At 33.8% G+C, this 25784-nt stretch overlaps 1 protein-coding gene across 1 annotated transcript in view; it reads right to left on the reverse strand.

Moving 5' to 3' along the window:
• Positions 1 to 313: 313 nt before the first annotated feature.
• Positions 314 to 25784, reverse strand: part of LOC132719199 (PAX3- and PAX7-binding protein 1-like) — a 36975-nt gene continuing 11504 nt past the window's right edge. The window contains exons 7-24 of the mRNA XM_060702952.1: positions 25376 to 25554; positions 24945 to 25044; positions 24054 to 24183; positions 22329 to 22441; positions 21703 to 21779; positions 19923 to 20131; positions 18131 to 18320; positions 16465 to 16582; positions 13250 to 13322; positions 9662 to 9774; positions 8521 to 8720; positions 7824 to 7971; positions 7049 to 7053; positions 6443 to 6519; positions 6109 to 6175; positions 3565 to 3711; positions 2695 to 2849; positions 314 to 2429 (exon numbers count right to left, since the gene is read on the reverse strand). Coding sequence (XP_060558935.1) covers positions 2333 to 2429; positions 2695 to 2849; positions 3565 to 3711; positions 6109 to 6175; positions 6443 to 6519; positions 7049 to 7053; positions 7824 to 7971; positions 8521 to 8720; positions 9662 to 9774; positions 13250 to 13322; positions 16465 to 16582; positions 18131 to 18320; positions 19923 to 20131; positions 21703 to 21779; positions 22329 to 22441; positions 24054 to 24183; positions 24945 to 25044; positions 25376 to 25554 — 2198 coding nt within the window. The 3' untranslated portion in view covers positions 314 to 2332. The remainder of the gene's footprint in view (positions 2430 to 2694; positions 2850 to 3564; positions 3712 to 6108; positions 6176 to 6442; positions 6520 to 7048; positions 7054 to 7823; positions 7972 to 8520; positions 8721 to 9661; positions 9775 to 13249; positions 13323 to 16464; positions 16583 to 18130; positions 18321 to 19922; positions 20132 to 21702; positions 21780 to 22328; positions 22442 to 24053; positions 24184 to 24944; positions 25045 to 25375; positions 25555 to 25784) is intronic.

Raw genomic sequence — 25784 nt, forward strand, 5'->3', positions numbered from 1 at the left:
TCAACGACCGTAACCACTCGGCCACGGACGCCCTAATTACTCATCTGGAGGCGTGTCAATTTAATATTCTTTATTGGGTTAATTTAACAATGGAAAGCACACTGAATTGGTCATGTTGCAAACTAGAAACAAAACTAGAACAGTAAATGCTATTTTTCTAAACTGTGCATTGGTAGATGATGGTTTCTCACATGGCAAGTTTTGGCATGGGAGATTATACCTTTATAATTATTATAATGTGACTTTTCCTTTGAAATGACAAACTGTTTAACAATTTTTGGAAGATATGAAATGTGAAGAAAAACACAAATGATCATCATTCAAACATGTTTATTTCCTAATTTCACATAAATTACCATCATATCAAATACCTTTAAACAAAAACAAATGTGACATATCATGATAAAACATTTACCATACATTTTACACATGACTTAACAAACAAATGTAATGTTATAAAAATAATCAAATTTTCATATCACTTTTTTATCTTTAGTATAAAAATATGATTTCTGTTTGGATTTGTTGAAAACAAAAATTATATGCTACAGGAGACAGTTGTAAACTTTCAGAATGGCAGTGTGTATTAGTGTCCGGTTAAGTATATAAGAGACAATTTTGTGTGAAGGGAGTGTATAGTTTAGGTTCCAAATAAATATCACTTTATGAAATATATATTTTATTTTGTAAACAGGTGCTGGGTAGTAATTTTGTGCTTGATGATCAAGGGGAGATAATTTTATGATAATGTGACCATTATTGGTAATACAAATGTGCCCAATGGCTATGATAATTATATTTGCTTGCCTTTGTTTGAAATTTCAGGTGCTAGTATTTTTTAGTTAATATAACTTGTCCATTTGGCACTGACCCATGTATTGTAAGAGAGTACAGTGCCTGTCAGATGCAAATTTACTGTTAATACAGCTATCCTGTAAACCAACTGTTCAACTGAATAGAAACAGTAAACAGGTGTTTCCAAAAGGGATACAGCATAATAAACTAATCTAAGGCTTGATAGTAACAGAAGGTAAAATTGTTACTAAGAAAAAAATCATATTATAACTAACATTTAATCTTATCAACTAAAAATTATGTCATAGTCATACTATTCTTCATTCCTCATACAGATCAAGGGAAGTAACCCCTGCAAGGAGTTTGCTCTTGTGTATCACTCATGAATGTATAAATAAAATGAACAAAATTATAAACAGCAATTTCAGTATGGTATTTGAAAAAATCAGAATTTTTACATGATACGATAGCTGTTAACTTCACTTTGTACAGTGTTAAAGAAGAAACAAATAGGGTACAATGTCTAAACAGACTTAATTCCTTGTCAGATTATACAATGTATGAGGGGATTTCACTACAATGTATTATGTAACACAATGAAATCCAACCTTTCTTAAAAATATTTTCTTGAATTGGATATTAATTATTCATTCTTAACAGAGAGACAAATAAAATACTATGTTAAATATGAAATGTATTTATGTAATATGTACAGACTTGTTTGTGAGGATTTATTTGCGACATGTCAGATATTTACTGATAAGCCATGAAAACAGCACCCTATACATATAAATATTCTGTCACACAGCTTTGAAAGTTCCTGGCATGTTAATTTATGTTACAAATGTCAATGTTGCCCTCCAATAAAAATTGCATAGTCATTTACCAATTGACCTCAACTCGGTGAGTTTATTATATTTTTCTCTCTCAATTTTTATGAACCAAGTTTGTTACAAATATTCACTTTTCATCTACCAAATTTATAACACAAATATTCACTGTTAATCTTTTACTTAAGAGTTTATTAAACAAATATTTACTATAGATCTACGGAGTTTATCACAAATATTCACATCCATTTAGCACTTCGACTCTAGTTCATGTTTATTTTTTTTTTTTTTTTTCATATTTCCATTCGACAATGTAGTTCTTATAAAATTAACACATATTTCATATAACAACTTCATAGCTATCAATCACATCATGAAGTTTATGTATATTTCATACACAAAATGTTGATCTTTTATTACTCAGCATTCAAGCTTATATCAAAACATGGTCCCTTAGCAGACAGCCTTTGATATAACAATATCATGTTGTTTCCATACACAGCCCTCCTTGTTACTTCACAGTGACAGCTTAAATCTGAAAGTTTCACAGTGAGTTCTTATTTACCACTGTTTTATCATTTAGAAGTTATATTCAACTCGGATAATTTTAGAGTACACGCTGGATCGTCATTGGTCAGTTTCAAGGTAAGTTCTGGATCATCATTGGTCATATTCAAGGTAGGTACTGTATCGTCATCATTTATTTGTCATTTAGCAGCGAGATTGTAGAGCTCCGACAGTTTCATAGCATGTTCTAGCGCGTGTATGTTCACTAACAGTTTACTGATCTGCTTCATTTGTTCTCTGAAATAATTTAAGTTAAAATATATAGATGACATACACAATATATATTTTATACACCATATTGTTTCCAATAACCCCCCGCCCTTTCTGGGGATGTTAAATGGAGGCAATACGGTTATTTATTAAAACCATAAAAACTGGGAGTGGAGGTCATACTTTTTGAGTTATCTGCCCTTTTTGAGCTAAAAATGATTAGATAAGAGATGACGTCTTTAAAATCAGTGAAATAAAACCTGAATCTCAAGAGAAACAAAATATATCTTACTTCAGGTCTTTGCGCTGTATTTCTGATGAAGTCACAGCAGCTTTCTCCAACAGCTGTGCAGCATACAAAAGAAATCGACAAAAGTTTTCAAGCTGGGGTATTGTCTTGTCCTCGTTCAGCTCTTCAAACCAAGTTTTTGGCAGAGAAGAAACAATCTGAAATATTTTGAAAAATACATTTTGAAATTTAAAATGTATTTTTTCTAAATATGGTGTTTTTGTTTTTTTTTCTTTTAGCCTATTTGTATTTTGTCAAATATCAAAATTACATTTCATAGATTAAAAAGAGAATTTTTTTAGAAGACCATATAACCAGAACTAAAAGATAAAATCTCCTAGTCATGTTTAACACATGAATTCACATAAACTACATACAAGTTTTAAAGTAACTAAAACAAGAAGTAGCAAGAACCACAGGAACAGTGCTCTATAGCAAAGCAGAGCAACTATAAATAAACGATAAAGAAATTAATGTTTTTATTGCACTACTGTACAGTTGACTGTTTCATGCTTTTAGCAATCAACAGGTACAAATTTGTTTGTTTGTTTGTTTCATTTTACGCCTTTTCCAACAGTATTTAAGTCATATAGGTGGGTAGTTTCCTAACCATCGTTGCTGGAGAGTTACACCAGTACTAGACTACCTTCCTCCGTGCTAAACTACCAAAGCATCTCCTGGGGATCGAACCCATGCCAGAGAGGTAACTGGATTAGAAGTCATCGACTCTAACCCCTCAACCACAGAGGCGGTCAATCAGGTACAAATGATGATTGCTTAATGCATGAAACTGTACAGTAGTGCAATAAAAACATGATATGTCGATTCCTTATATGTTAATTTACATGTTATAACATAAAGTGCAATAATTACCGTTTGACATTTGAGAAGTGTTTCCTGGTTGAAGGGAGCAGTCTGTAGACCAAGCAATATATATCTGTTGAGGAGACCATCTAGAGCTAAGCCCTGTAATACCTTCCTCGAGATTATACCATCCCATGATAAGAAATGCCCCAATAACTGAAACAAAGTAAAACATGTATTTACTCAATTATAAAACACGGATACAAAAAGGTAATTATAACAAGAACTGTCGGAGGACAGTAACGCTCGACTATTCGAAAATTTGTCACAAGGGTGTTTCATTGAGTATAATAATGCTTACCTATATGAATACATGAAATTGTCCGAAAAGGTACAAACTCTTCAAGTTTCAATACATTCCCTTCAGTAGTTATGGAGAGACAAGCTTACATGCAAAAAACTTTACCAAGAATATTCATGAGTCGAAAAAGGGGCATAATTATGCAAAAAAAGCAAATCAGAGTTATGGGACTTTGTACCAATCATCTTAGATAATCACAGAGACCAAGTGTTGTGAAGTTTCAATCCATTCCCTCAGTAGTTATGGAGATACCAGCTTACATGCAAAAACTTAACCAAGAATTTCTAAGTCGAAAAAGGGGCATAATTATGTTAAAAAGCAAATCAGAGTTATGGGACTTGTGCCACTCATCTAAGATAATCACAGAGAACAAGTGTGTGAAGTTTCAATCCATTCCCTTCAGTAGTTATGGAGATACCAGCTTACATGCAAAAACTTAACCAAGAATTTCTAAGTCGAAAAAGGGGCATAATTATGTAAAAAAGCAAATCAGAGTTATGGACTTGTGGCAATTATCTTAGATAATCACAGAGAACCAAGTGTGTGAAGTTTCAATCCATTCCCTTCAGTAGTTATGGAGATACCAGCTTACACGCAAAAACTTAACAAGAATTTCTAAGTCGAAAAAGGGGCATAATTATGTAAAAAAGCAAATCAGAGTTATGGGACTTGTGCCAATCATCTTAGATAATCACAGAGAACAAGTGTGTGAAGTTTCAATCAATTCCCTTCAGTAGTTATGGAGATAACAGCTTACATACAAAACTTAACCAAGAATTTCTAAGTCGAAAAAGGGGCATTATTATGAAAAAAAGCAAATCAGAGTTATGGGACTTGTGCCAATCATCTTAGATAATCACAGAGAACAAGTGTAAGAAGTTTCAATCCATTCCCTTCAGTAGTTATGGAGATACCAGCTTACATACAAAAACTTAACCAAGAATTTCTAAGTCGAAAAAGGGGCATAATTATGTTAAAAAGCAAATCAGAGTTATGGGACTTGTGCCAATCATCTTAGATAATCACAGAGAACAAGTGTGTGAAGTTTCAATCCATTCCCTTCAGTAGTTATGGAGATACCAGCTTACATACAAAAACTTAACCAAGAATTTCTAAGTCGAAAAAGGGGCATAATTATGATAAAAAGCAAATCAGAGTTATGGGACTTGTGCCAGTCATCTTAGATAATCACAGAGAACAAGTGTGTGAAGTTTCAATCCATTCCCTTCAGTAGTTATGGAGATACCAGCTTACATACAAAAACTTAACCAAGAATTTCTAAGTCGAAAAAGGGGCATAATTATGAAAAAAAGCAAATCAGAGTTATGGGACTTGTGCCAATCATCTTAGATAATCACAGAGAACAAGTGTGTGAAGTTTCAATCCATTCCCTTCAGTAGTTATGGAGATACCAGCTTACATACAAAAACTTAACCACAGGGACGCCGACGCCGACAAATGGGTGACTGCATTAGCTCGATTATTCTGCGAATAGTCGAGCTAAAAATTCTTGATCTTGCCAGTGACTTTTCCACCTTGTATAATAAAGGCCTATAAAAGCATCTTCCCAGTTGAAATTTTCTTTAAAATCCTGCAGTTTTTCCAAAAATCTGAACTTACACCAGCTTTTATACTTTCCAAATTAGCAACTTTTGAGATTCCCCCCCCCCCCCCCAAATATCAGAGGCTAAGGCTTCTTCCAAATATAGTGAGAAAAACCACTGCTTGTGTTTGATTTTTGCAAATGACAATTTTTATAATTCACCTCTGCTTGTTCAAATAATGCATTCAAACATTATAAAATCAAGGTATAATTGAATATCAGCTTATTTTGATCTTTTTTCTTCAATTTATACTGAAAAGAAAGCCTCAAAAGAGGTAACCGAAATCAAAAATTCTTCATTCAAAAATATATTTTTTCTAAAAGCTGTCAGACTAGTAATCTAATGGGTTCAAACCCTATCTGGGGCAAGTTGTTGTTTCCTTGAGCAAGAAACTTTACACTCATTGCACAGTACTGATTGGTTCCAGGAACGGATTTGAAAGTGTGTCTATAAGCTTATAGCTTCCTACAAAATCAAACTAAAATAATTTCTGTATAAACCAAATGTAAAAGTATTCACAATTAAAGCCACACTGCATATTTTATGTAAAATATGATTGATAAATGATAACATAAAATTAATCACTCCTATCAGATTCTATATATACATATTAGAGAGAGTAACTTGTTAACTTGCTAACATACTTACTTTTATACATGTCCATGACTGTCTATGAAAGAACACACTTGGTCCAGAATTTCTATTCTCCAGAACTCTAAAATTCAGAGTAAAATATATTAAGAAATGAAATGCAGAAATTTTCGTTAAACATAATATTTCTTAAAATGCTTTGTCATAGTGAATTGTCAAAAAGTTAATGACAGAAAAAGGGTGTCACAAGGTAAGGGTACTTTATCAATACTAGTATGTATAATCATTTATAAATCATTGAGAAAACTTTACATGATATTGTTTATGAAAGCTAACTTTTCTATTACTTTTAAGACTCAAAAGAAGAGGTTATTCAAAACTAAGTACTTACGTTTTTGGATATAAAGGCATAAAAACATCATCATCTAATGTTTTCTTCATTCGTAAAACCAATGCCTTCAGTAAATTCTGAAAAGCATCCAAGATAATAAATTATGCTTAAAAGGATCTTATTTTTTTTTTTAAAGATTAATTTCAGAAGTGTTCTTGGACTACATTTAAGATAAAATCTTTATAAAGGAAACAGTGGGTATAATCAATTGTTGCTTGTTTTTTGGTTTTTATTTTATGTTGCACCTACACATTTAAGGTCACATGGCGACTTTCCAGTTTTACTGGTGGATGAAGACCTCATGTGCCCTTCCTTGCATTACATCAGGCATAAAATGGGCACCTGAATAGAACCATCAACCTTCTGTAGGCTAGCTGGAGAGCTTCCACACATGAAAGAATGCAAAGTCGCTGTCGGGATTCTAACCCACAGCGTTGAGGGGCAAGTGGTTTGAAGTCAATGATCTTAACCACTTAGTCACAGACGCCCCTCTATCAATTAACCACTTGGCCACAGACGCCCCTCTATCAATTTGTCCAACTAAAGCAAATAATTCTATAAAATTATAACTATTTTATATGAAATACTTCTTTTTGAACACAATACCATTACTAACAAAGTTTTCAAAATACTCTAAAACCCACTTTTTGTATTTTTGGGGGGTTTGCATTAAAATGTTTGGAAATTTTTTTAGAACTTTTTAAAAGTTTTTTCAAAAACCCACAAGTATTTGGGGTTGCAAGGGTCCATAAAATTTCTGCTAAAAACAAAGAAACATTTTTTTAAAATAAACTTAGGGTTTTAAAATTAATTGCCCAAAATTAAAAACAATAAAAACAAAAATTAAAAAAGAAAAAAAAATACTTTCAAAGGACATTCAAACATTTTTTTAAAATTTACTTTTTGTTAATTTCCCTCTTTTAAATTTTAACCAACATTTTTATATATCAAAATTTCTAAAATAATGCCCAAAGCATTTAAAAAAATTTACTGCCCTAAATTATTCTAGGTTTTTTTAAATTTTGTTTATCTATATTTCCCCAAAATTTAAAATTTTGTAACATTTTCTTTTAAACCCCCATTTTTTTAAATTAGGGCATTTAAAACATTAAGTTTCTTTGTACAGTTCCATATTTAATGCCAAATGCATTATATGAATTCAAGGGCATAATTGTAACATGAAATAATTCTCGTACAAAGTCACATGGACACACAAGCATGTGAAAAAATGCATTAAATAAATCTTAAAACATGAAAAAATTAGGCAATGTATGGGACAGAACACAAACAGCTGGGTAAAATTCATTACACATGCCATTAGGATAACAAGATAGTTTTTACACTCATTATAAACACGGTAAAATGAGATTTGATAACTTACAGGAGAGTTTAGGTAGCACTATCTTATCTACTACAGCTGGTATAAGTTTGTTATCATCATCATCTTTATCTATTGGGCTGCCTTCTTCAAAACCATAGAATAACAGTGAATCAAACCATTTCATCTCTTCAACGTCTTTACACCGTTCCTGTGAAATTATATAAATCTTACAATTTTATTTTTAATTCTGAAATTCTAGAATAATCCTGAAAGAAATTAACTATGTACCCTGACACTAACTTACTTTTTTTGTTCTCAACACACATATTTTATAAGATTATAGAAAATTACTCAACATTCATTTCCAGGCTGCCACTTTGTGCATCATTTTTTTAAGAACGGACATCAGTTAAATGCTAAATCAAAGACTTGTCGCTGAGAACATCTCATGGAGCACAAAAACATTTACTTGATCACAACCACAACCCAGATTTGTTTTTGCTGGTTTTTAAGTCACATCTACACTGTTATGATCATTTTGACAACTTATTGTCCAGCATAACTGGTGGAGAAAGACCTCTGAGGCCCTGATTTATTTCAGCACAAACAAGAACCTTTTCCCCAAGAACCACAGATTTTCCCCAAGTTAGCTGGAGAGCCTCCTCTTGTAATAAAAGAATCCAAAGTTCCTGACATGATAAGAACCCACAGCTGTGAGGGGGAAAGTACTTCAAATCAATGTTTAATACAAACTTACATCAAATGGATTCCAGTTGATTAACTGCAGTCTCACAAATGGGTTGACAAGTTTAGGGAGACAAAGTCCTATATAAGCCTCTTTATATGTGTCACCGTATTTACGTTTCCAGCTCATGAATCTCTCTCTAACACAATCTGTATCACTGAAGTCATCTACCACATCCTCTAACACTTCAGATGCTCTCATCTCTATCTCATCTAGAAAACAAAATCATTCAATTAGAATTCAAACAATTCATTTTTCTTTCTTAAATACATCTCGGCTGATCTCGGGTGTTACAAACTTCAAAGCAACACCAGGGATCAAAACCACCCCACCTGCTGGAGCTAAGAAATGCATAGACTCAAGTTGTTCGACGAACCCAATGATCACATACTGATAAACAGTGGCTGCAGTTCTTATGCCTCAACCATTAAAGGCAACCCCTCAGCCAAGGGGCACACAGCATTTTGACTAGACATAAAAAATGTTTATCTTAACCTGGTTAATACCAGAGTTTACACAGAAAATGAGCAAGTTTTTAATTTTTTAACTTTTTAACATAAAGTTTAAAGATTTTTTTAAATTTTATTTTCGTTAACTGCTTTTTGTTTCAAGTAAAAAGTATAAAATTGACAACAGAAGGTAGAATGTTGTTTTTACAAGGATGACATTACTGGTAACAGTAAACCTTTTCAATCTTGTACTCCAATAAAGCAAAACTCTCTTATTATAAATAGAAGAACAAAAGAGAAGAAAACTTTAACGACAAAAGTACAACTTTGATCAGAAATCATTCCTGAATATTTAAAATATTATCTCTGAGTATGCTTAAAATTTAGACCCAGAAACAAAAATAATCCCTTAAAAGAATGTTTTCAAATGATTTCAAAAAGTTCAAACATTCAAATACAAAGTACAGTTTAATTTAATGTTAAGTATACTATAAGGTACATAATCTGTATAAACAACGAGAAAATAATAAAAATAAAACAAAATGTAAGAAAAAAGTCCAAAACAACAGGACAATTTTCATCTGAAAAGCTAAGGCAATAGTGAAATAATGTAAATTGATTTTCTAGCACAGAAGAAACATTGTTTAATCATACACATATTGTGTACTGAAGTTTCCATGTACAAATAGCAGATAAATCACCACCTCTTTCCTGGCAATATTTAGTAATTTCTGATTGATTCTCTTCATCGTCAGATGACAGACCCTCGTGATGACCCGAGATGTTCTTTCCTTCCCGCCCTCTCCGTCTCCGAGCCCTGAAATACAAAGGAACACTGTGTTAAACTATAAATAGCTTTTGTTTGCTTGTTATTTAACATATTCAGCTCTTAGCCCTGAAAACCAAAAGAACACCATGTAAAATTTGAAATTGATTTGATTGGTTGTTATTTAACAAGTTTTGTGACTGAGGGGTTGCTTTTAAGGGTTGAGGCATCAAAATTGCAGCCAACGTTTATCCCTGTGAGATTATAAGAAGCGACAAAATGGGTTGGAACTACTGGAGTCAATGAATCTCTAAGCTTCAGTAGGTGGTTTTGACCTTTGATGTTGCTTTAGAGTTTGTAACACCCGAAGGTTAGCTGAAATCATTTTTCCTGTTTCGGCTGCATGTGACATAAAATGTGTTGGTGTGCAGTTACACCCCCACCCCAATTTAACAAGTTGCATTGCATGACAGAATTCAATTTGGTGACTGTCTAGCATTACTGGCTGAATGAAAATTATCTCAGTTGTCACATGTATCAGAACTATAGGCACAAACTGACACCTGAGCAGAACCAGGGACCTTGCTTAAGATTGATAAGTCACTTTTCAAAATAAAAGAAATTAATGCTCTTTTTCAAGATTCAAACCACAACAGCAAACTGTATTGACTTGAGGTATCTTTTAATCCATGTAAATTACCAACAAGAGGGCCATGATGGCCCTGAAGTCGCTTACCTGTATATAGGCCTCCAGGGCGGGGCCAGTTTAAACCCCAGGGCTTTTATTTGAACAAACTTGGTAGACACCCATTAGAAGATATTTCACGCTAAACACGCTAAGGACTAGCTCGTTGAGTTTTTTTTAAAAAAGATTTTTTAAGTTTTAATTATACACATATAGTTAAAAGCAATGACACCCCTAGGGTGGGGCCAGTTTTGACCCCAGGGCTTTTATTTGAACAAACTTTGGAGACACTCACTAGAAGATGTCTCATGCTTGATATCTAAACTCTAGCTATTCTGTTTTTTTTTTTAAAGAAGATTTTTAAGTTTTTGCTATTCACATATAAGGAAAATCAATGTCCCCCAGGGCAGGGCCAATTTTGACCCTAACGCTTTATTTGAACAAACTTTGAAGACACTAACTGGAAGATGTTTCATGCTAAATATCTTAACTCTAGCTATTTAGGTTTTTTCAAAGAAGATTTTATAAGTTTTTGCTTTACACATAAATAAAATCAATGATCCCCGGGGCAGGGCCAATTTTGACCCAAAGGCTTTTATTTGAAAAAACTTTGTAGACACTCACTAGAAGATGTTTCATGCTTAGTATCTAAACTCTAGCTATTTGGTTTTTTTCAAAGAAGTTTTTGCTTTACACATATATGGAAAATCAATGACCCCCCGAGCAGGGCAAATTTTGACCCCAGGGCTTTTATTTGAACAAATTTGGTAGACACCCATTAGAACATGGTTCATGCTAAATATCTTAGCTCTAGCTCTTTGGGTTCTTTAAAAGAAGATTTTATAAGTTTTTACTATATGCATATAGGGAAAATCAATGATCCCCTGGGGCGGGGCCAATTTTGACCCAAGGGCTTTTATTTGAACAAACTTTATAGACACCTATTAGAAGATGTTTCATGCTAAATATCTTAGCTCTAGCTCTTTGGGTTCTTTAAAAGAAGCTTTATAAGTTTTCACTATATGCATATAGGGAAAATCAATGACCCCTGGGGCGGGGCCAATTTTGACCCCAGGGCTTTTATTTGAACAAACTTGATAGACACCTATTAGAAGATGTTTCATTCTATTTATCTTAGCTCTAGCTCTTTGGGTTCTTTAAAAGAAGATTTTATAAGTTTTTACTATATGCATATAGGGAAAATCAATGACCCCCCCCCGGGGCGGGGCCAATTTTGACCCCAGGGCTTTTATTTGAACAAACTTGGTAGACACTTATTAGAACATGTTCATGCTAAATATTTTAGCTCTAACTCTTTTGGTTCTTTAAAAGAAGATTTTTTAAGTTTTTACTATATGCATATAGGGAAAATCAATGACCCCCTCGGGCGGGGCCAATTTTGACCCCAGGGCTTTTATTTGAACAAACTTGGTAGACACCCATTAGAACATGTTTCATGCCAAATATCTAAGCTCTAGCTCTTATGGTTTTTTAAAAGAAGATATTTAAAGTTTTTTCTTTCGGTTGCCATGGCAACCAGAGTTCTGCATGGAATTAAATTCTTTGAACAATTTTTAAAGGTGACCACCAAAGGAACATTCCTGTGAAGTTTGGATGAAATTGGCTTAGTGGTTTATGAGGAGATGTCATTTAAAGTAAAAGTTTACGGACGGACGCCGGACGAAAAGCGATCACAAAAGCTCACCCTGTCACTTTGTGACAGGTGAGCTAAAAAAAGGTCAAAATATGCAAAAATTACTCAAATCACGCAGTAAAAAATATTGTAATAAATACTACAAAATCAGTCATTCATTGCATACAACAAATGAACTGTAAATCATTATTTAAATCATGAATATTATTACTGTACATTTTTCTCAAAGCTGATTTTCTTGAAATTGTTTGGCTCATCTTGAGCTATGCAGCTTTAATAACACATTACAAATAATTATTTGTTTGGGTCGTCAGACCAAACAAATAATGGTAGCGAAATTTCAGACCCTGATGCTGTTGATTGCAAATGCCGAAAGTAGTCCGCCTTTTTGAAGCGGTTACTTCCCTTTATATGTACACTAACGCCAAAAAATTCAGGGGAGATCACTGGGTAAAGATGGTCAAATGACAGGCGCATTAATTTTCAAGCAAAATAGTTCCCATTGGTCGAAGATTTCTAATATTATTTTATTCTTTATAGATATACATGCTTATAGTAAGCTCCATGATTATTACATCTGTGTTAAACAAAAGTTAGCGTCTAAATAATAAGGGTTACAAACCCTAATTTAGAATAATATGGTTTTCTTCAAGCCGTTAACATATAACTTCAACATGGCCGAGGGGTTGCGCGCTCACTTCAAAAGCCAGAGGTCTGGAGTTCGAATCCCAGCTAAGGCAACACATTTTTTTCCCCAAATTGTTTAAGTCAAATAAACATTGAATTGAATATTCAGTGTTGCAATAAGTCTTATAGCCAATTAACTACAATTAAAACGCTGAAAAGCATTGGTGGCACTATACAAAAACAAATTCGTTTATAATCTCACAACCTTCACCTGTCTGACATTCTGAGACCAAACAAATTCAGCGCCTTCTGTGCTTTGATTTTTTTCTTGGTCTGGCTTTTAGCCACATCAATACTAAACTCATATGGTGATTATCTGACTTAACTGGTGATTAGTAAATGAAGCTGTTCTGTATTATTTTAGACATGGGCAAACTCCAGAGTAGACTCACCGACTTTCTGTTAGCTACTACATTGATAAACTCTAACATATTGGCCTAAAGTGAATACTAGGGTGGTTAGAAATTAACTAATATTACCAACAAAACTATAGGGCTCACCTTCTAGCCTCTCTTTCAGCTATCCTACGCTGTCTAAGCTGATTGTCATGATCTACAACAACTTGTGCTTTGTCTGAAACATAAAATAATCTTTTATACAATCGAGAAAATCACACATTCACCAGTATTGAAATAAATAAACTTTAGTCATACAATTAAACTTACCATTTTCTATTGTTAACAATGATAAAAGAGGAAGAATTGTTAATAAAAAAATTTCTGACCATAAAATTCACTTACCTTTGTGTTTGTTTAAATTGACAAAACTAGCCCACCCACCATATAATAAACATTACAATGCTTGGAGTTATAAATAGTATCAGGAATAAGAAAAAAAAACTTTATCTTTTCACAAGCTGACTTATGTAAAGCGGAGCATTTAAAATTTTGCAAATTTTCTTTCCATATTTTCCACTCCCTTTATTAATAACTAGAACTATCGCTGAATGCGATTCATACCCCCACCAATGTCCTTGACAGAAGACCACTTGGAAAGGTGGTTAAGGGAATAACTTATGTGGAACAAATACATAAAAAGAAATTATCTCTGGTGAAAAAAAGACTAACTGTACAGGTAATAGTATAAATATATATATATCAAATCATGTTCGAAACAGTTACAAATAACCTTTCATTTTCCCAATGTATTAAACATTTTATTTATAAGTCAATTTTTGACCTTCAAGTGTGACCTTGACCTTAATCTGACACAAGGGTAGATTGGTTTTGCACATCACACAGTTTGGTTGAACATTTGAGTAAAAGTTTGAAGAAAATCCTTCCATTAGTATAGAATTTATAGAGTAGACACAATATATTGTCTAGTTCTGGTTGTACGTAAATTTGAAGACTTAAAAAGGGGCATAACTTTGTCCAAATTCAATACAGAGTAATGAAACTTGACCTGCATATCTTATTTGCCACACCTCATATATCTTTTAAGTTTCAAGCAAATGCCTGCGTTAGTTTCAGAATTATTCAAGTACATGTTAAAATTTAAGAACATTTTCTAAGTCAATTTTTGACTTTCAAGTGTGACCTTGACCTTTAGCTGGCACAAAGGTGACATGGATTCTGCACATAACCTTGTTGAGGTGAAAATTTGAGTAAAGATTGAAGAAAATTCTTCCATTAGTATTGGATTTATAGAGCGGACACAACATTTTGTCTAATATTTGATTGTATGTAAATTTGAAGACTTAAAAAGGGGCATAACTTTGTTAAAATGCAATACAGAGTTATGAAACTTAAACAAACAGCATATCGGAATTGTGACCCTTCAAAAATATTTTAAGTTTCAAGCAATACATTTTCTAAATTTAAAAATATTCAAATAAATGTTAAAATTTAAGAATATTTTCTAAGTCAATTTTTGACCTTCAAGTGTGACCTTGACCTTAAGCCAGCAAAAGAGTGACATAAGTTCTGCACATCCCCTTAGGGACGTAGGATGTAGGACTTACAGAGCGGACATGACATACTGTGTAATATTTAATTGTTTGATATTTGACCTACAATTGTGACCTTGACCTTGAGCTGACACATGGGCAACATGGGTTCTGCACATCCCCTGGTTGAGATGAACATTTGAGCCAAGATTGAAGAAAATCTTTCAACTAGTGTAGGACTTACAGAGCGGACATGACATACTGTGTAATATTAGATTGTTTGATATTTGACCTTCAATTGTGACCTTGACCTTGAGCTGACACATGGGCAACATGGGTTCTGCACATCCCCTTGTTGAGATAAACATTTGAGCCAAGATTGAAGAAAATCTTTCAACTAATGTAGGACTTACAGAGCGGACATGACAAACTGTGTAATATTAGATTGTTTGATATTTGACCTTCAATTGTGACCTTGACCTTGAGCTGACACATGGGCAACATGGGTTCTGCACATCCCCTTGTTGAGGTGAATATTTGAGCCAAGTTTGAAGAAAATCTTTCCATTAGTGTAGGACTTACAGAGGGGACACAACATACTGTGTAATATTGATCGTTTGATATTTGACCTTCAATTGTGACCTTGACCTTGAGCTGGTTCATGGGCAACATGGGTTCTGCACATCCCCTTGTTAGGGTGAACATTTGAGCCAAGTTTGAAGAAAATCTTTCAAGTAGTGTAGGACTTACAGAGCGGACATGACATACTGTGTAATATTTAATTGTTTGATATTTGACCTACAATTGTGACTTGACCTTGAGCTGACACATGGGCAACATGGGTTCTGCACATCCCCTGGTTGAGGTGAACATTTGAGCCAAGTTTGAAGAAAATCTTTCAAGTAGTGTAGGACTTACAGAGCGGACATGACATACTGTGTAATATTAGATTGTTTGATATTTGACCTACAATTGTGACCTTGACCTTACACATGGGCGACATGGGTTCTGCACATCCCCTTGTTGAGGTGAACATTTGAGCCAAGTTTGAAGAAAATCTTTCAAGTAGTGTAGGACTTACAGAGCGGACACAACATACTGTGTAATATTTGATGGTGTTTGATATTTGACCTTCAATTGTGACCTTGACCTTGAGCTGACACATGGGCAATATGGGTTCTGCACATCCCCTTGTTGAGGTGAACATTTGAGCCAAGTTTGAAGAAAAGCCTTCAATTGGTATAGGAGTTATAGAGCGGACATGAAAATGGAGACGGACCGACCGACCGACGGACGGACCGACGCGACAAAGCGAATCCATTATAGCCCCCCCCACATTTTGTGGTGGGGGTATAATAATTGCTTAATTTTCCTTGCAATAACAGATTAAAAAGTCAGTAAACTTGAAAATTTGGCTTAATCTATGATAGAACTCTATGGCCTTACATTATTCTCAATATTAGAAGTAAGTCCTCTTCCTAGAATTTTCAACAGTTTATCTTTATAAAAACTTTCGTTGTCTGTATTTAGGTATCAAGAAAATGAATGGGATTAAAACAAAAATTTTGGACAAAAGTTTCATAAATCAAGTAATACAAGACTCTTTTTATATATAAAACATCACTAAGTTTTGAATTTAATATCATCAAATGAGGGAAAACTCCATATAGACATGAACTAACACGTAAACCTGACTTCAGACATACTTAGAAGGACTAGATATGTAACCATGAGGGAAAAAACACACACAAAAAAACCATGGGGAACTAACAAGTTAATGAGATATATGCCATGAGGCACTAAAAATCATGACAATCAAATACCGACTTGTCATGTAAGCTTGGCATTGATCTTGTATATCCTGTTGACGACGGCTCGCAAATTTGGCCGACCTATTTCTGAGTAAATTATTCATCCTCGTCTCCAAGTCATTGATCATCGGAACCTAAAACATAGAAAAATAAACCATGTTGTAGAACGATTGTAAACTATAAATGTAGTACAGATAAAACTTTCATTTTTTTTTCATTTAATTGATATTAAATATCTAGCTTCGAACAAAAATAAACACATTTTCTACATTAAATTATAATTAACATTCAATTTTTCCACCCCAAAAAGTTTTACTGATAGTGGATTTAAGTTTACTCTTCTTACCAAATATTATTGCCAGAACATTTAACTTAAACGTATCTCAATTTTATGTAATACACTTATTCTATACCTCAATTCAAATAAATTCACTTTTCTTACATGTACATTATCTTTTTAAAGAAATCGGGAAAAAAGGTAACATAAAAGAAAGGACTATCCCATGCAGTTTCCACCGGTTAGCAACATTACCTTTATCTGGACAGAAAGACCAGGAAAGCGATGTTTAATCACTTATCCGTGAGCATATAACCTACCTTTATCCCAGTTGTGCACAACTTAACTCGTCTATCAAGACTCTATGGTATCAAATTTTTTTCAATTTTTCAAATCTACTTGTAAGTAATCCAATATAGATTTACTTATTCCTTATTGTTAACAATCTATAATTTGCCAGGAATTTTCCAAGTTGTGCAATATGTATAATGAATACTAAATATCAAAGTCTTGGAATTATGTAATAAACAGAAATCATCATCTAAGTGCACTAATGGGTAAAGTTCTTCTAAATTTAATAGGAGTTAACAAGTTGTTGCACTGCGGTGACAAAATGTATGTCAATGTCCAAGTAAAACCACTAATCATTTTAGCCTGTAAAACCACTTTGGTGGATGAAGAATGTTTCAACATAAACTGGAAACCCATAGATTAAATACCGACCTATCTTGGTCATATTTACCATCTTAAAATACATTCTAAGAACCTTAAGTCATGTATACTGTCTTAAAATGCATACTAAGAAACCTAAAAAGATATTTTAAGAAACCATGCAGGTTCCTATCATGTGGTAGAGCTTTCTGTCAACAGCATAATTTCGAAGACAAATCATTCTCTGTTATAATAATAACATATATATCACCTCAACTAAATGGTAAATAACTTTTTATCAAAAATCAAATATACTCCTGCTGAAAAAGTATCATGGATAACAATGTTCATTTTTGTAATATATTTAAAGTTGAGATATAAAGCTAAAGACAGATAAAAGACAGAAACAGCAAGGATGACACGTAAACCCAACCCCAAAACACATGGCCTCTGTCTGTCCCACACCTTTATTGACACAGCTGGCTTACAAAATTATAATGCCTTTATATATCATTTAGCGCTGTCGTATTTAAAAAAGAAATCATGTCTGAGGAAAAAGCGTAACAACTTAAATTCAGCAAAATATTCTTGAATATTTTGCATTCTCTTAATTACAAATAGAAATGAATCATTATATGCATTCTTAAGCCAGCTGTATCAAATAGCTTCAATTTTTTTAAATTTTTTTTTTACTGCCCCACCCTCACACTGAACATGTCACAGGAGGCCACCCCAACATGTATTAGGAACCCACCTTTTCATTCAAACATTCAACCAAGTCGCGAACATACCCCCTCATTTCTTGGAAGAACCGAAATCGGTCCTCCAATTTTGGTGCACTTGCTTCACAATTTACGATGCTCATCTGTGAGTCCTCTATATCGTGTTCCAACTTGTCCGACTCCTGCTTGTGTGTCCGATGAACCTCATCCATACTTGTTAATCTGGAATTTTTGATGGTTCAAATATTATATTTACAGCCTTGTTACTTTCACTAAGTTTCACTCAGCTTCACCTTTTACTAATTTTGTGGAAACATTAAAGTTTGCGTTAAAATTTGAAACTGTCAAAGAATAAAGTCCTCAAATTTAAGGTACAATTCAAAAGACTGAAAAAAAAGCAGGAAAGAGTCCGACCAGACAACATGCAAGTTCCTGTTGGCAGGGATCTATTATCATGATAATGTTACCTTCTTTTTGATTTATTTCAATTTTATGGCATCAAAGACTGTAACTCAAGTCAAAGATTACGTTTGTTTGTTTGTTTTGGGTTTTATGTCACATCGACACAGTATAGGTCATATCGCGACATTCCCGCTTTACTGGTTGAGGAAGACCTCAGATGCCCTTCCGTGCATTATTTCAGGCATGAACGGGCACCTGAGTAGAACCACCGACGTTCCGTAAGCTAACTGGATAGCTTCCTCACATGAAAGAATCCAAAGTCCCTGTCAGGATTCGAACCCACAGCGGTGAGGGCAAGTGCTTTAAGTCAACTACCCTAACGACTCGGCCACGGACGCCCCCAAAGATTATGTTCTTTAAATCTGTCTGTTAAGAAACTTCAACACACATATTTTTCTGTTTTGAAAAATCTATTGGAAAACAGGCCCTTGGTATATTTTTATTGTACTTATTTCTTTAAAATCTACATGGGATTGATTATCCTATGAATCTTTCTGAAATGTATTTCTGTTTATCCTTTAATTTTCCAGATTCATTAAAAGAAATTCTTACCTTCCTGCTGTAAAATAAAACTTTATTAATATCATTCATTTCTTTATTAATGATTTTATTTTTTCAGTTTATTCTTCACAGAAGTCAAATTTTGATATTGAAATGTTACGAAGTTGTTTTTTTTACAAAACTAGAAAAGAAATTTACAAATCTAGTATTTTTAAAACTATAAACCTGAAAGGATTCTGAAGAAAATATGATCATTTACAAAGGATGTGATAATATGGTCAATTTCAGAGGATGAGATATATAAATGTACATCCAGGTCAATTATTACATATTCCGCACTACCGTAAATACTTCTAGAGTTGTTATGTCATTATGTATCTATGTGCCTGTCATACTAACACATTAATAACCTGGTGTGAAGTCTTTTTTAAAGGAAATTTATTCCTTTTGTTCTTTTTTTTAAAATTATTTTCAGTGTGCATTTTACAGAAGGTATCCTGTGATTTTTCAGCACAAAACTTCGGTAGTGCCACCAATTTTCAACAAAACCAGCTTCACTGCTTCCTGATAAACATAGCATATATAGTAATACAAATATGAGCCACGTCATGACAAAACCAACGTAATGCGTTCGCGACCAGAATGGATCCAGACCAGCCTGCGCATTCGCGCAGTCTGATCAGTATCCGTGCTGTTCGCTTACAAACCCTATTACAAATACAGAAACTGATAGCGAACAGCATGGATCCTGATCAGACTGCGCGGAGGCGCAGGCTGGTCTGGATCCATGCTGGTCGCAAACCCACTATGTTGGTTTTGTCGTGACGCGGCTCATATATTGCGCTAGAATTCAGAGCTCACCTATCTTTTAGTCTTTTGATGAGTGACTCAAGTGTGATATCTTCAGTTGACTTTAACATCCTCATCTTAGGCAGACCCTGGAATCCTCCTTCAGCAGGTGGCATGTTACCGTGGAAACCATTGTTACCTTGGAAACCGTTACTAAACATGGCGTCTGCTGCTGGCTGGCTGTCTTGGTCGTAGCTTAACAGATCTTGTGTAGAAGGTACCTAATTATAAATAGCAGAGTTAGACACTAGATTGTATATCCCCAAGTCAAGAGTACTGACTGCTATTTTTTGTTCTTTTCACCAGCAAAATTGAGTCATTTATACAAAGTTATTTTGTTACTACTGAAGCCATACCTCTAAATGAATTTGCCCAATACCAAGCCTTTCATGTTAAGGAATTTGTCCAATACAGGCCTTTTTATTTAATCTATGGGTTTCCAGTTTTATTTAAGAAAATGAATTTGTCCACTATGGACCTATTCAAGAAAGTAAATGACTTTTTCTAATTCATACCCTTATCATTTATATAAGGAAATGAATTGTGTCTAATGAAGGAAATGAATTTAACACTAAATGTAATTTTAAAAAAGTTCCATTTACCCCCTTTTCTGTAATGAAATATACTTTTAAATATTAGAACTTTGTATGTTAGGGAATAAATTGGTCCAAACAGAGCTTTTTAGTAAATGGAACATTACAAAAGTTATACAAGACATTATAAAAAGATAGTCTGGTCTATTAAAAGGTCTTGTCCTAATGGTTGTTGTAACCAAGTATGAAGACAATACACAAAGAACTTAAAAAGTTATGATCAAGGTACAAGTTTGCGGACAGCAACGGCATTGGCAACGCCAATATGACTGTAACAATACCTCTATTTAAAAAAATATATATATAAAATAACAATAGATCTACCTTTATTTAAAAACAAGTCAAGCTAAAACTAGAAATGTGTCCATAGGACACTGATGCCCCCACACGCCACTGTTCTGTCAATCTTATGACTCTAGGTCAAATATTTTTTGGACTACATGTGCCACAAGTTGAAAACTAAAAATCAACAAAGGGCCATAATTCTGTTAAATTTGGTCGCAGCAAAAAATCCTTCCTTCACTACGATCTACACATTAAGGTTGTTAATCCCTGGAAGTTTAAGCAAAATCTGCCATCCGGTTTAAGAGGAGTTGCGTTCACAAAATTTCTATATAGTATATAATGAAAAAATCAACAAAGTGCCATTATTCTGTTAAATTTGGTTGCAGCAAATATTCCTTCATTTACTACCATCTACACATTAAGGTTGTTCATCCCTGGAAGTTTAAGCAAAATCTGCCATCTGGTTTGAGAGGAGTTGCATTCACAAAATTTCTACATAGTATATCGTGAAAAAATCAACAAAGGGCCATAATTCTGTTAAATTTGTTCGCAGCAAAAATTCCTTCCTTTACTACCATCTACACATTAAGGTTGTTTATCCCTGTAAGTTTAAGCAAAATCTGCCATCCGGTTTAAGAGGAGTTGCGTTCACAAAATTTCTACATAGTATCTAGTGAAAAAATCAACAAAGGGCCATAATTCTGTTAAATTTGGTCGCAGCAAAAATTCCTTCCTTTACTACCATCTACACATTAAGGTTGTTAATCCCTGTAAGTTTAAGCAAAATCTGCCATCCGGTTAAAGAAGAGTTGCGTTCACAAGATTTCGGGACGGACTGACGGACGGACTGACGGACAAGTGCAACGCTATATGCTCCCACATTGTGGGGGCATAAAGATAAGGTGTCAATTTACCTGTTGTATAACACTGACACCTTTCTGTATTTGCTGATCTTCCCATTCCCTCTCCTGGTCACTGCCTTCATCACTCCCTACAATATAACAACGCGATATATGTGAAAGTGTAAGTGTTACAAACATTCCTCATTCCAGAATTTATTTTTAATACATGTAAAGCACAGTAATCAGGTCTCAGTTAATAGTATCATCTGAATGACACAGTATAAGTTTCTTTGTTTGGTTTTACAGTGCACCAACACAATTTAAGCCATAAGTGCCGAAAAAGGAAAGATGATTTTGGCTTACTGCAGGTGTTACAAAATTCAAGCAACACCAGGGGTCAAAACCACCTCACCTACTGGAGCTAAGAGTATTAGTAATTCTTGTTGGCAGAAGCTGGGTATCAAACAAACGGTCCATGTTTTTGCACTGCAGAGACATTATTAAACAATAACAAGTAGTCAACAACAAATTCTTAAAATTCCCTTTCATATACCAATGATTCTGCTGAACAAACTTCTTCAGGGTACATAAAACAATAAACAAACAATTATGTCAGCATCCCATGACATCATCGCGACAACATTCTCTTAAAGTGAAAGTAGCAACATCATTCAAAACATGTAATATTAGCCACATACCGTGTTCAGCACGGAGGAAATTCTCCTTCACTTTCTGTCTCTCTATGGCGTGCTGATTGGAGGAGAAGTCAATCCTTTCATCCTCGTCATCACTCTTATCATTGTCATCTTCCCTACAACATGTAAATTATCAACCCTTTTCATCATGCTAAATATCTTGGTAATGTTGTTTGTTAGTTGAACATAATAACAAGTTTAAATCTCATAACTTGCCTTGTATACAAAACCTGTTTCTCCACAAAAGATTGACAACTACCCAACACATAAAAGGTCAAGTAAGGGATTTTCCAACTACACGTTTGAGAGTCAGTGTGAAAAAAACAAGAGCTGTCGGTAGGACAGCACGCTCGACTATTCTAAGTGCTTGATAGTAAAAGAGCTTTGATAATGTTAAATTTTTTAAGTTCACAAAAGGGCTAAATTTTTTTTATAAATTCATGTTATAGGCCTTAGAGAGAGTTTAATTATACAGTATTGGCTTAAATTTTCGGAAGGTAATGTCACAAGGGTGTTTTATTGAGTATAATAATACTAATTACCTATGAATACATAAATTTGACAGAAAAGGTACAATTTAGGCTTGTTATTAAGATGTTTTATCAAGTAAATTACTGCTTTATTATTATGAATGCATTAAATTGTCCCAAAAAAGGCACAAACCCTTCAGTAGTTATTGAGATAACAGCTTACAAGCAAAACTTTACCATGAATTTCTAAGTTGAAAAAGGGGAGAAAAATCAGCCTAAATGCAAGATAGAATTATGGAGCTTTGTCAGTGACCTACAATTATGACCCTAAATGCATATGTGAAGTTTTAAATAAATATCTTTAATAGTTATTGAGATATGTAAAAACGTGTATGTAAACATTAACCAAGAGACTAAGTAGAAAAGGGGATATGAATCAGCCTTAATGCAAGATAGAGTTATGGAACTTGGTCAGTGACATACAATTATGACCCTCCAATTATGACCCTAAGTGCATGTGTAAAGTTTCAAGTAAATATCTTTGAATACCTTTAACCTTTAACCACAATTTCTAAGTTTCAAAGGGCAAATAATTCTGCAAATATTGCAGGCAAAGTTATGCAATTTTGCAAACTGATGTACATTGTTACTATAAAAAAGCATTTTAAATTTCAATTGAATATCTCAAGCAATAATTGAGATATTTGACTTTACAAAAAAACTTTAACCAAAATTTCTAAGTTCCAAAGAGGCATAATTCTGTCAATATTGTAGGCAGAGTTATCCAACTTGTCAATCTGATGTACCTTGTTACTATAAATAAGTATTGTAAGTTTCAATTGAATATCTCAAGCAATAATTGAGATATTTGACTTTACAAAAAACTTTAACCAAAATTTCTAAGTTAAAAAGGGGCATAATTCTGTCAATATTGTAGGCAGAGTTATCCAACTTGTCAATCTGATGAACCTTGTTACTATAAATAAGTATTGTAAGTTTCAATTGAATATCTCAAGTAATAAATGAGATATTTGACTTTACAAAAAACTTTAACCAACGCAGACGCCGACGCGGACGCTGACGCGGACGCCGACGCCGGGGCGACTACAATAGCTCTCATATTCTTCGAATAGTCGAGCTAAAAAGAACTTAATTTTTTATCAAAACTATTGTTTCTTTGATCATAAAACTGACATTTCATTGCATTTCTGACTGGTGTTCTTGTTGTTTTTTCCACATACTGACAAAGATGCCTTACCTTATAAGGCGAGATTTGGTATTTTCAAACTTGACTGTATCATCGAGGGGTAGGAAATCTCCCATGTCTCTTGCCATTTGACGTTGTTTACGTATCTGATGTATTGTAGTGGCATCAGGAATCTCTCCTCCTATAACATAATAGACTTTTTAAATTTTGTTTATTCAGCTGAACTTTACATACCTCTTCTTCTTGCCAGAGTCCTTAACACGAAGGTAATATAAAGTTGATATGTTTAATCATATGTTCAAAGATAAAATTTACATATCTATTCATTTGGCCCGAGTCCTAAACACCAAGGTAATGTAAAGTTGATAAGTTAAATTGTCAGGCTCGCTTTATTACTTATTGGTTGTGCAAGATAAATATCTTAAATGGACTTGTACATTACAGTCTCTTAACCTTTACCATGCTAAATATCCTAAATGTGTCTTGTTCATCAAAACCATCGTTATTAGATTTTATGTTGGGGTTTACATAGCACCAACACTGTAAAGGTCATATGGTAACTTTCCAGCTTTACTGGTGAAGGGAGACCTCAGGTGACCCTCCTTGTGTTATTTCAGATATTAAGAGCACCTGCCTGAGTAGAACCTTCACATTCTCTAAGCTAGCTGGATACCTTCCTCACATGAAAGAATACCCTGGTAGGATTTAAACACACAGCAGTAAGGGGCATGTGGTTTAAAGTCAACAACATTAACTACTTGGCCACAGATGCCCCCCATCCTTTATAGAGAAGATTTCAATATAAGAAACTGAGTAGCAAACCATGATAAAACAGCCATAAAAAAAATCATGACTGATATTGGTCTGAGCTGGTTGCATTGGTAGGATTAGTTAGCACCAGTAGGCTAAAGGTAAAAAAAAAAGTTTTTTTTATCAAAATACTTTTGAGCATTTTCTTGAATGTGCCTTCATCATCACTATCAGGCTCCTCAAGTGCAGCAGCATCATCTCCATTCATTGTAAGTAATTCCTCACGCAATTTCTACAATAAAGAAACACAATACTATCATATACAGGGTAAAGTACATAATAATTTGATAAATGAATACATGAATGATTTGCTGAACAAAAAATTGGCACCAAAAAAAAATAATTTTTATAAGGACATTCTATCTGGATGTATGTTGATTGTAAAATATTTTAACCTGCGATTTTGACTGCTTTTTTAAGAATCTTGCCAAGCTAACCAAAAGGCAATTATGTTTATCCCTTAGTCCTCAAATAAATAACTTGTTCCCAGTTCTTCTTAATCACATAAAGACTTTTAAAGATTTAAATATAGGAAGCTTACTCATTTTACTTTGACTTATTACCTTAATTCTGTCTTCCACATCCTCAGGATCTTTTGGCTCTTCTTTAACTTTGCCTGTTTCTGTCTCAGATTTGACAACAGTATTATCATCAGACTGTTTCTCTAGCTGAGATTCTTTCTTCAGTAACTTGGCCATCTTCTTACTGTGACTAGACTTTTTCACTTGAAAAGTTGTGTCACCTAGAAGTATAATCATACAATATTTATACAATAACATTAATAAACAGTATTATGTTGGACACATGCTCACATCTGTGCAGGACCCAGTATGTTTTCTCTTTTTAATTTTTCACCTCAAATTGCTGCCAATAAAGCATGTTATTGGCATATAACAGCTGAAGAACATCAAAGACAAATTATATCACTGTATCAAACAATAATGATGGAACACTTTTAGAATCTATCCACAG

Source organism: Ruditapes philippinarum, unplaced genomic scaffold (assembly GCF_026571515.1).
Source record: "Ruditapes philippinarum isolate M1 unplaced genomic scaffold, ASM2657151v2 ctg69_1_1_1_1, whole genome shotgun sequence".
Taxonomy (NCBI): Eukaryota; Metazoa; Mollusca; class Bivalvia; order Venerida; family Veneridae; genus Ruditapes; species Ruditapes philippinarum.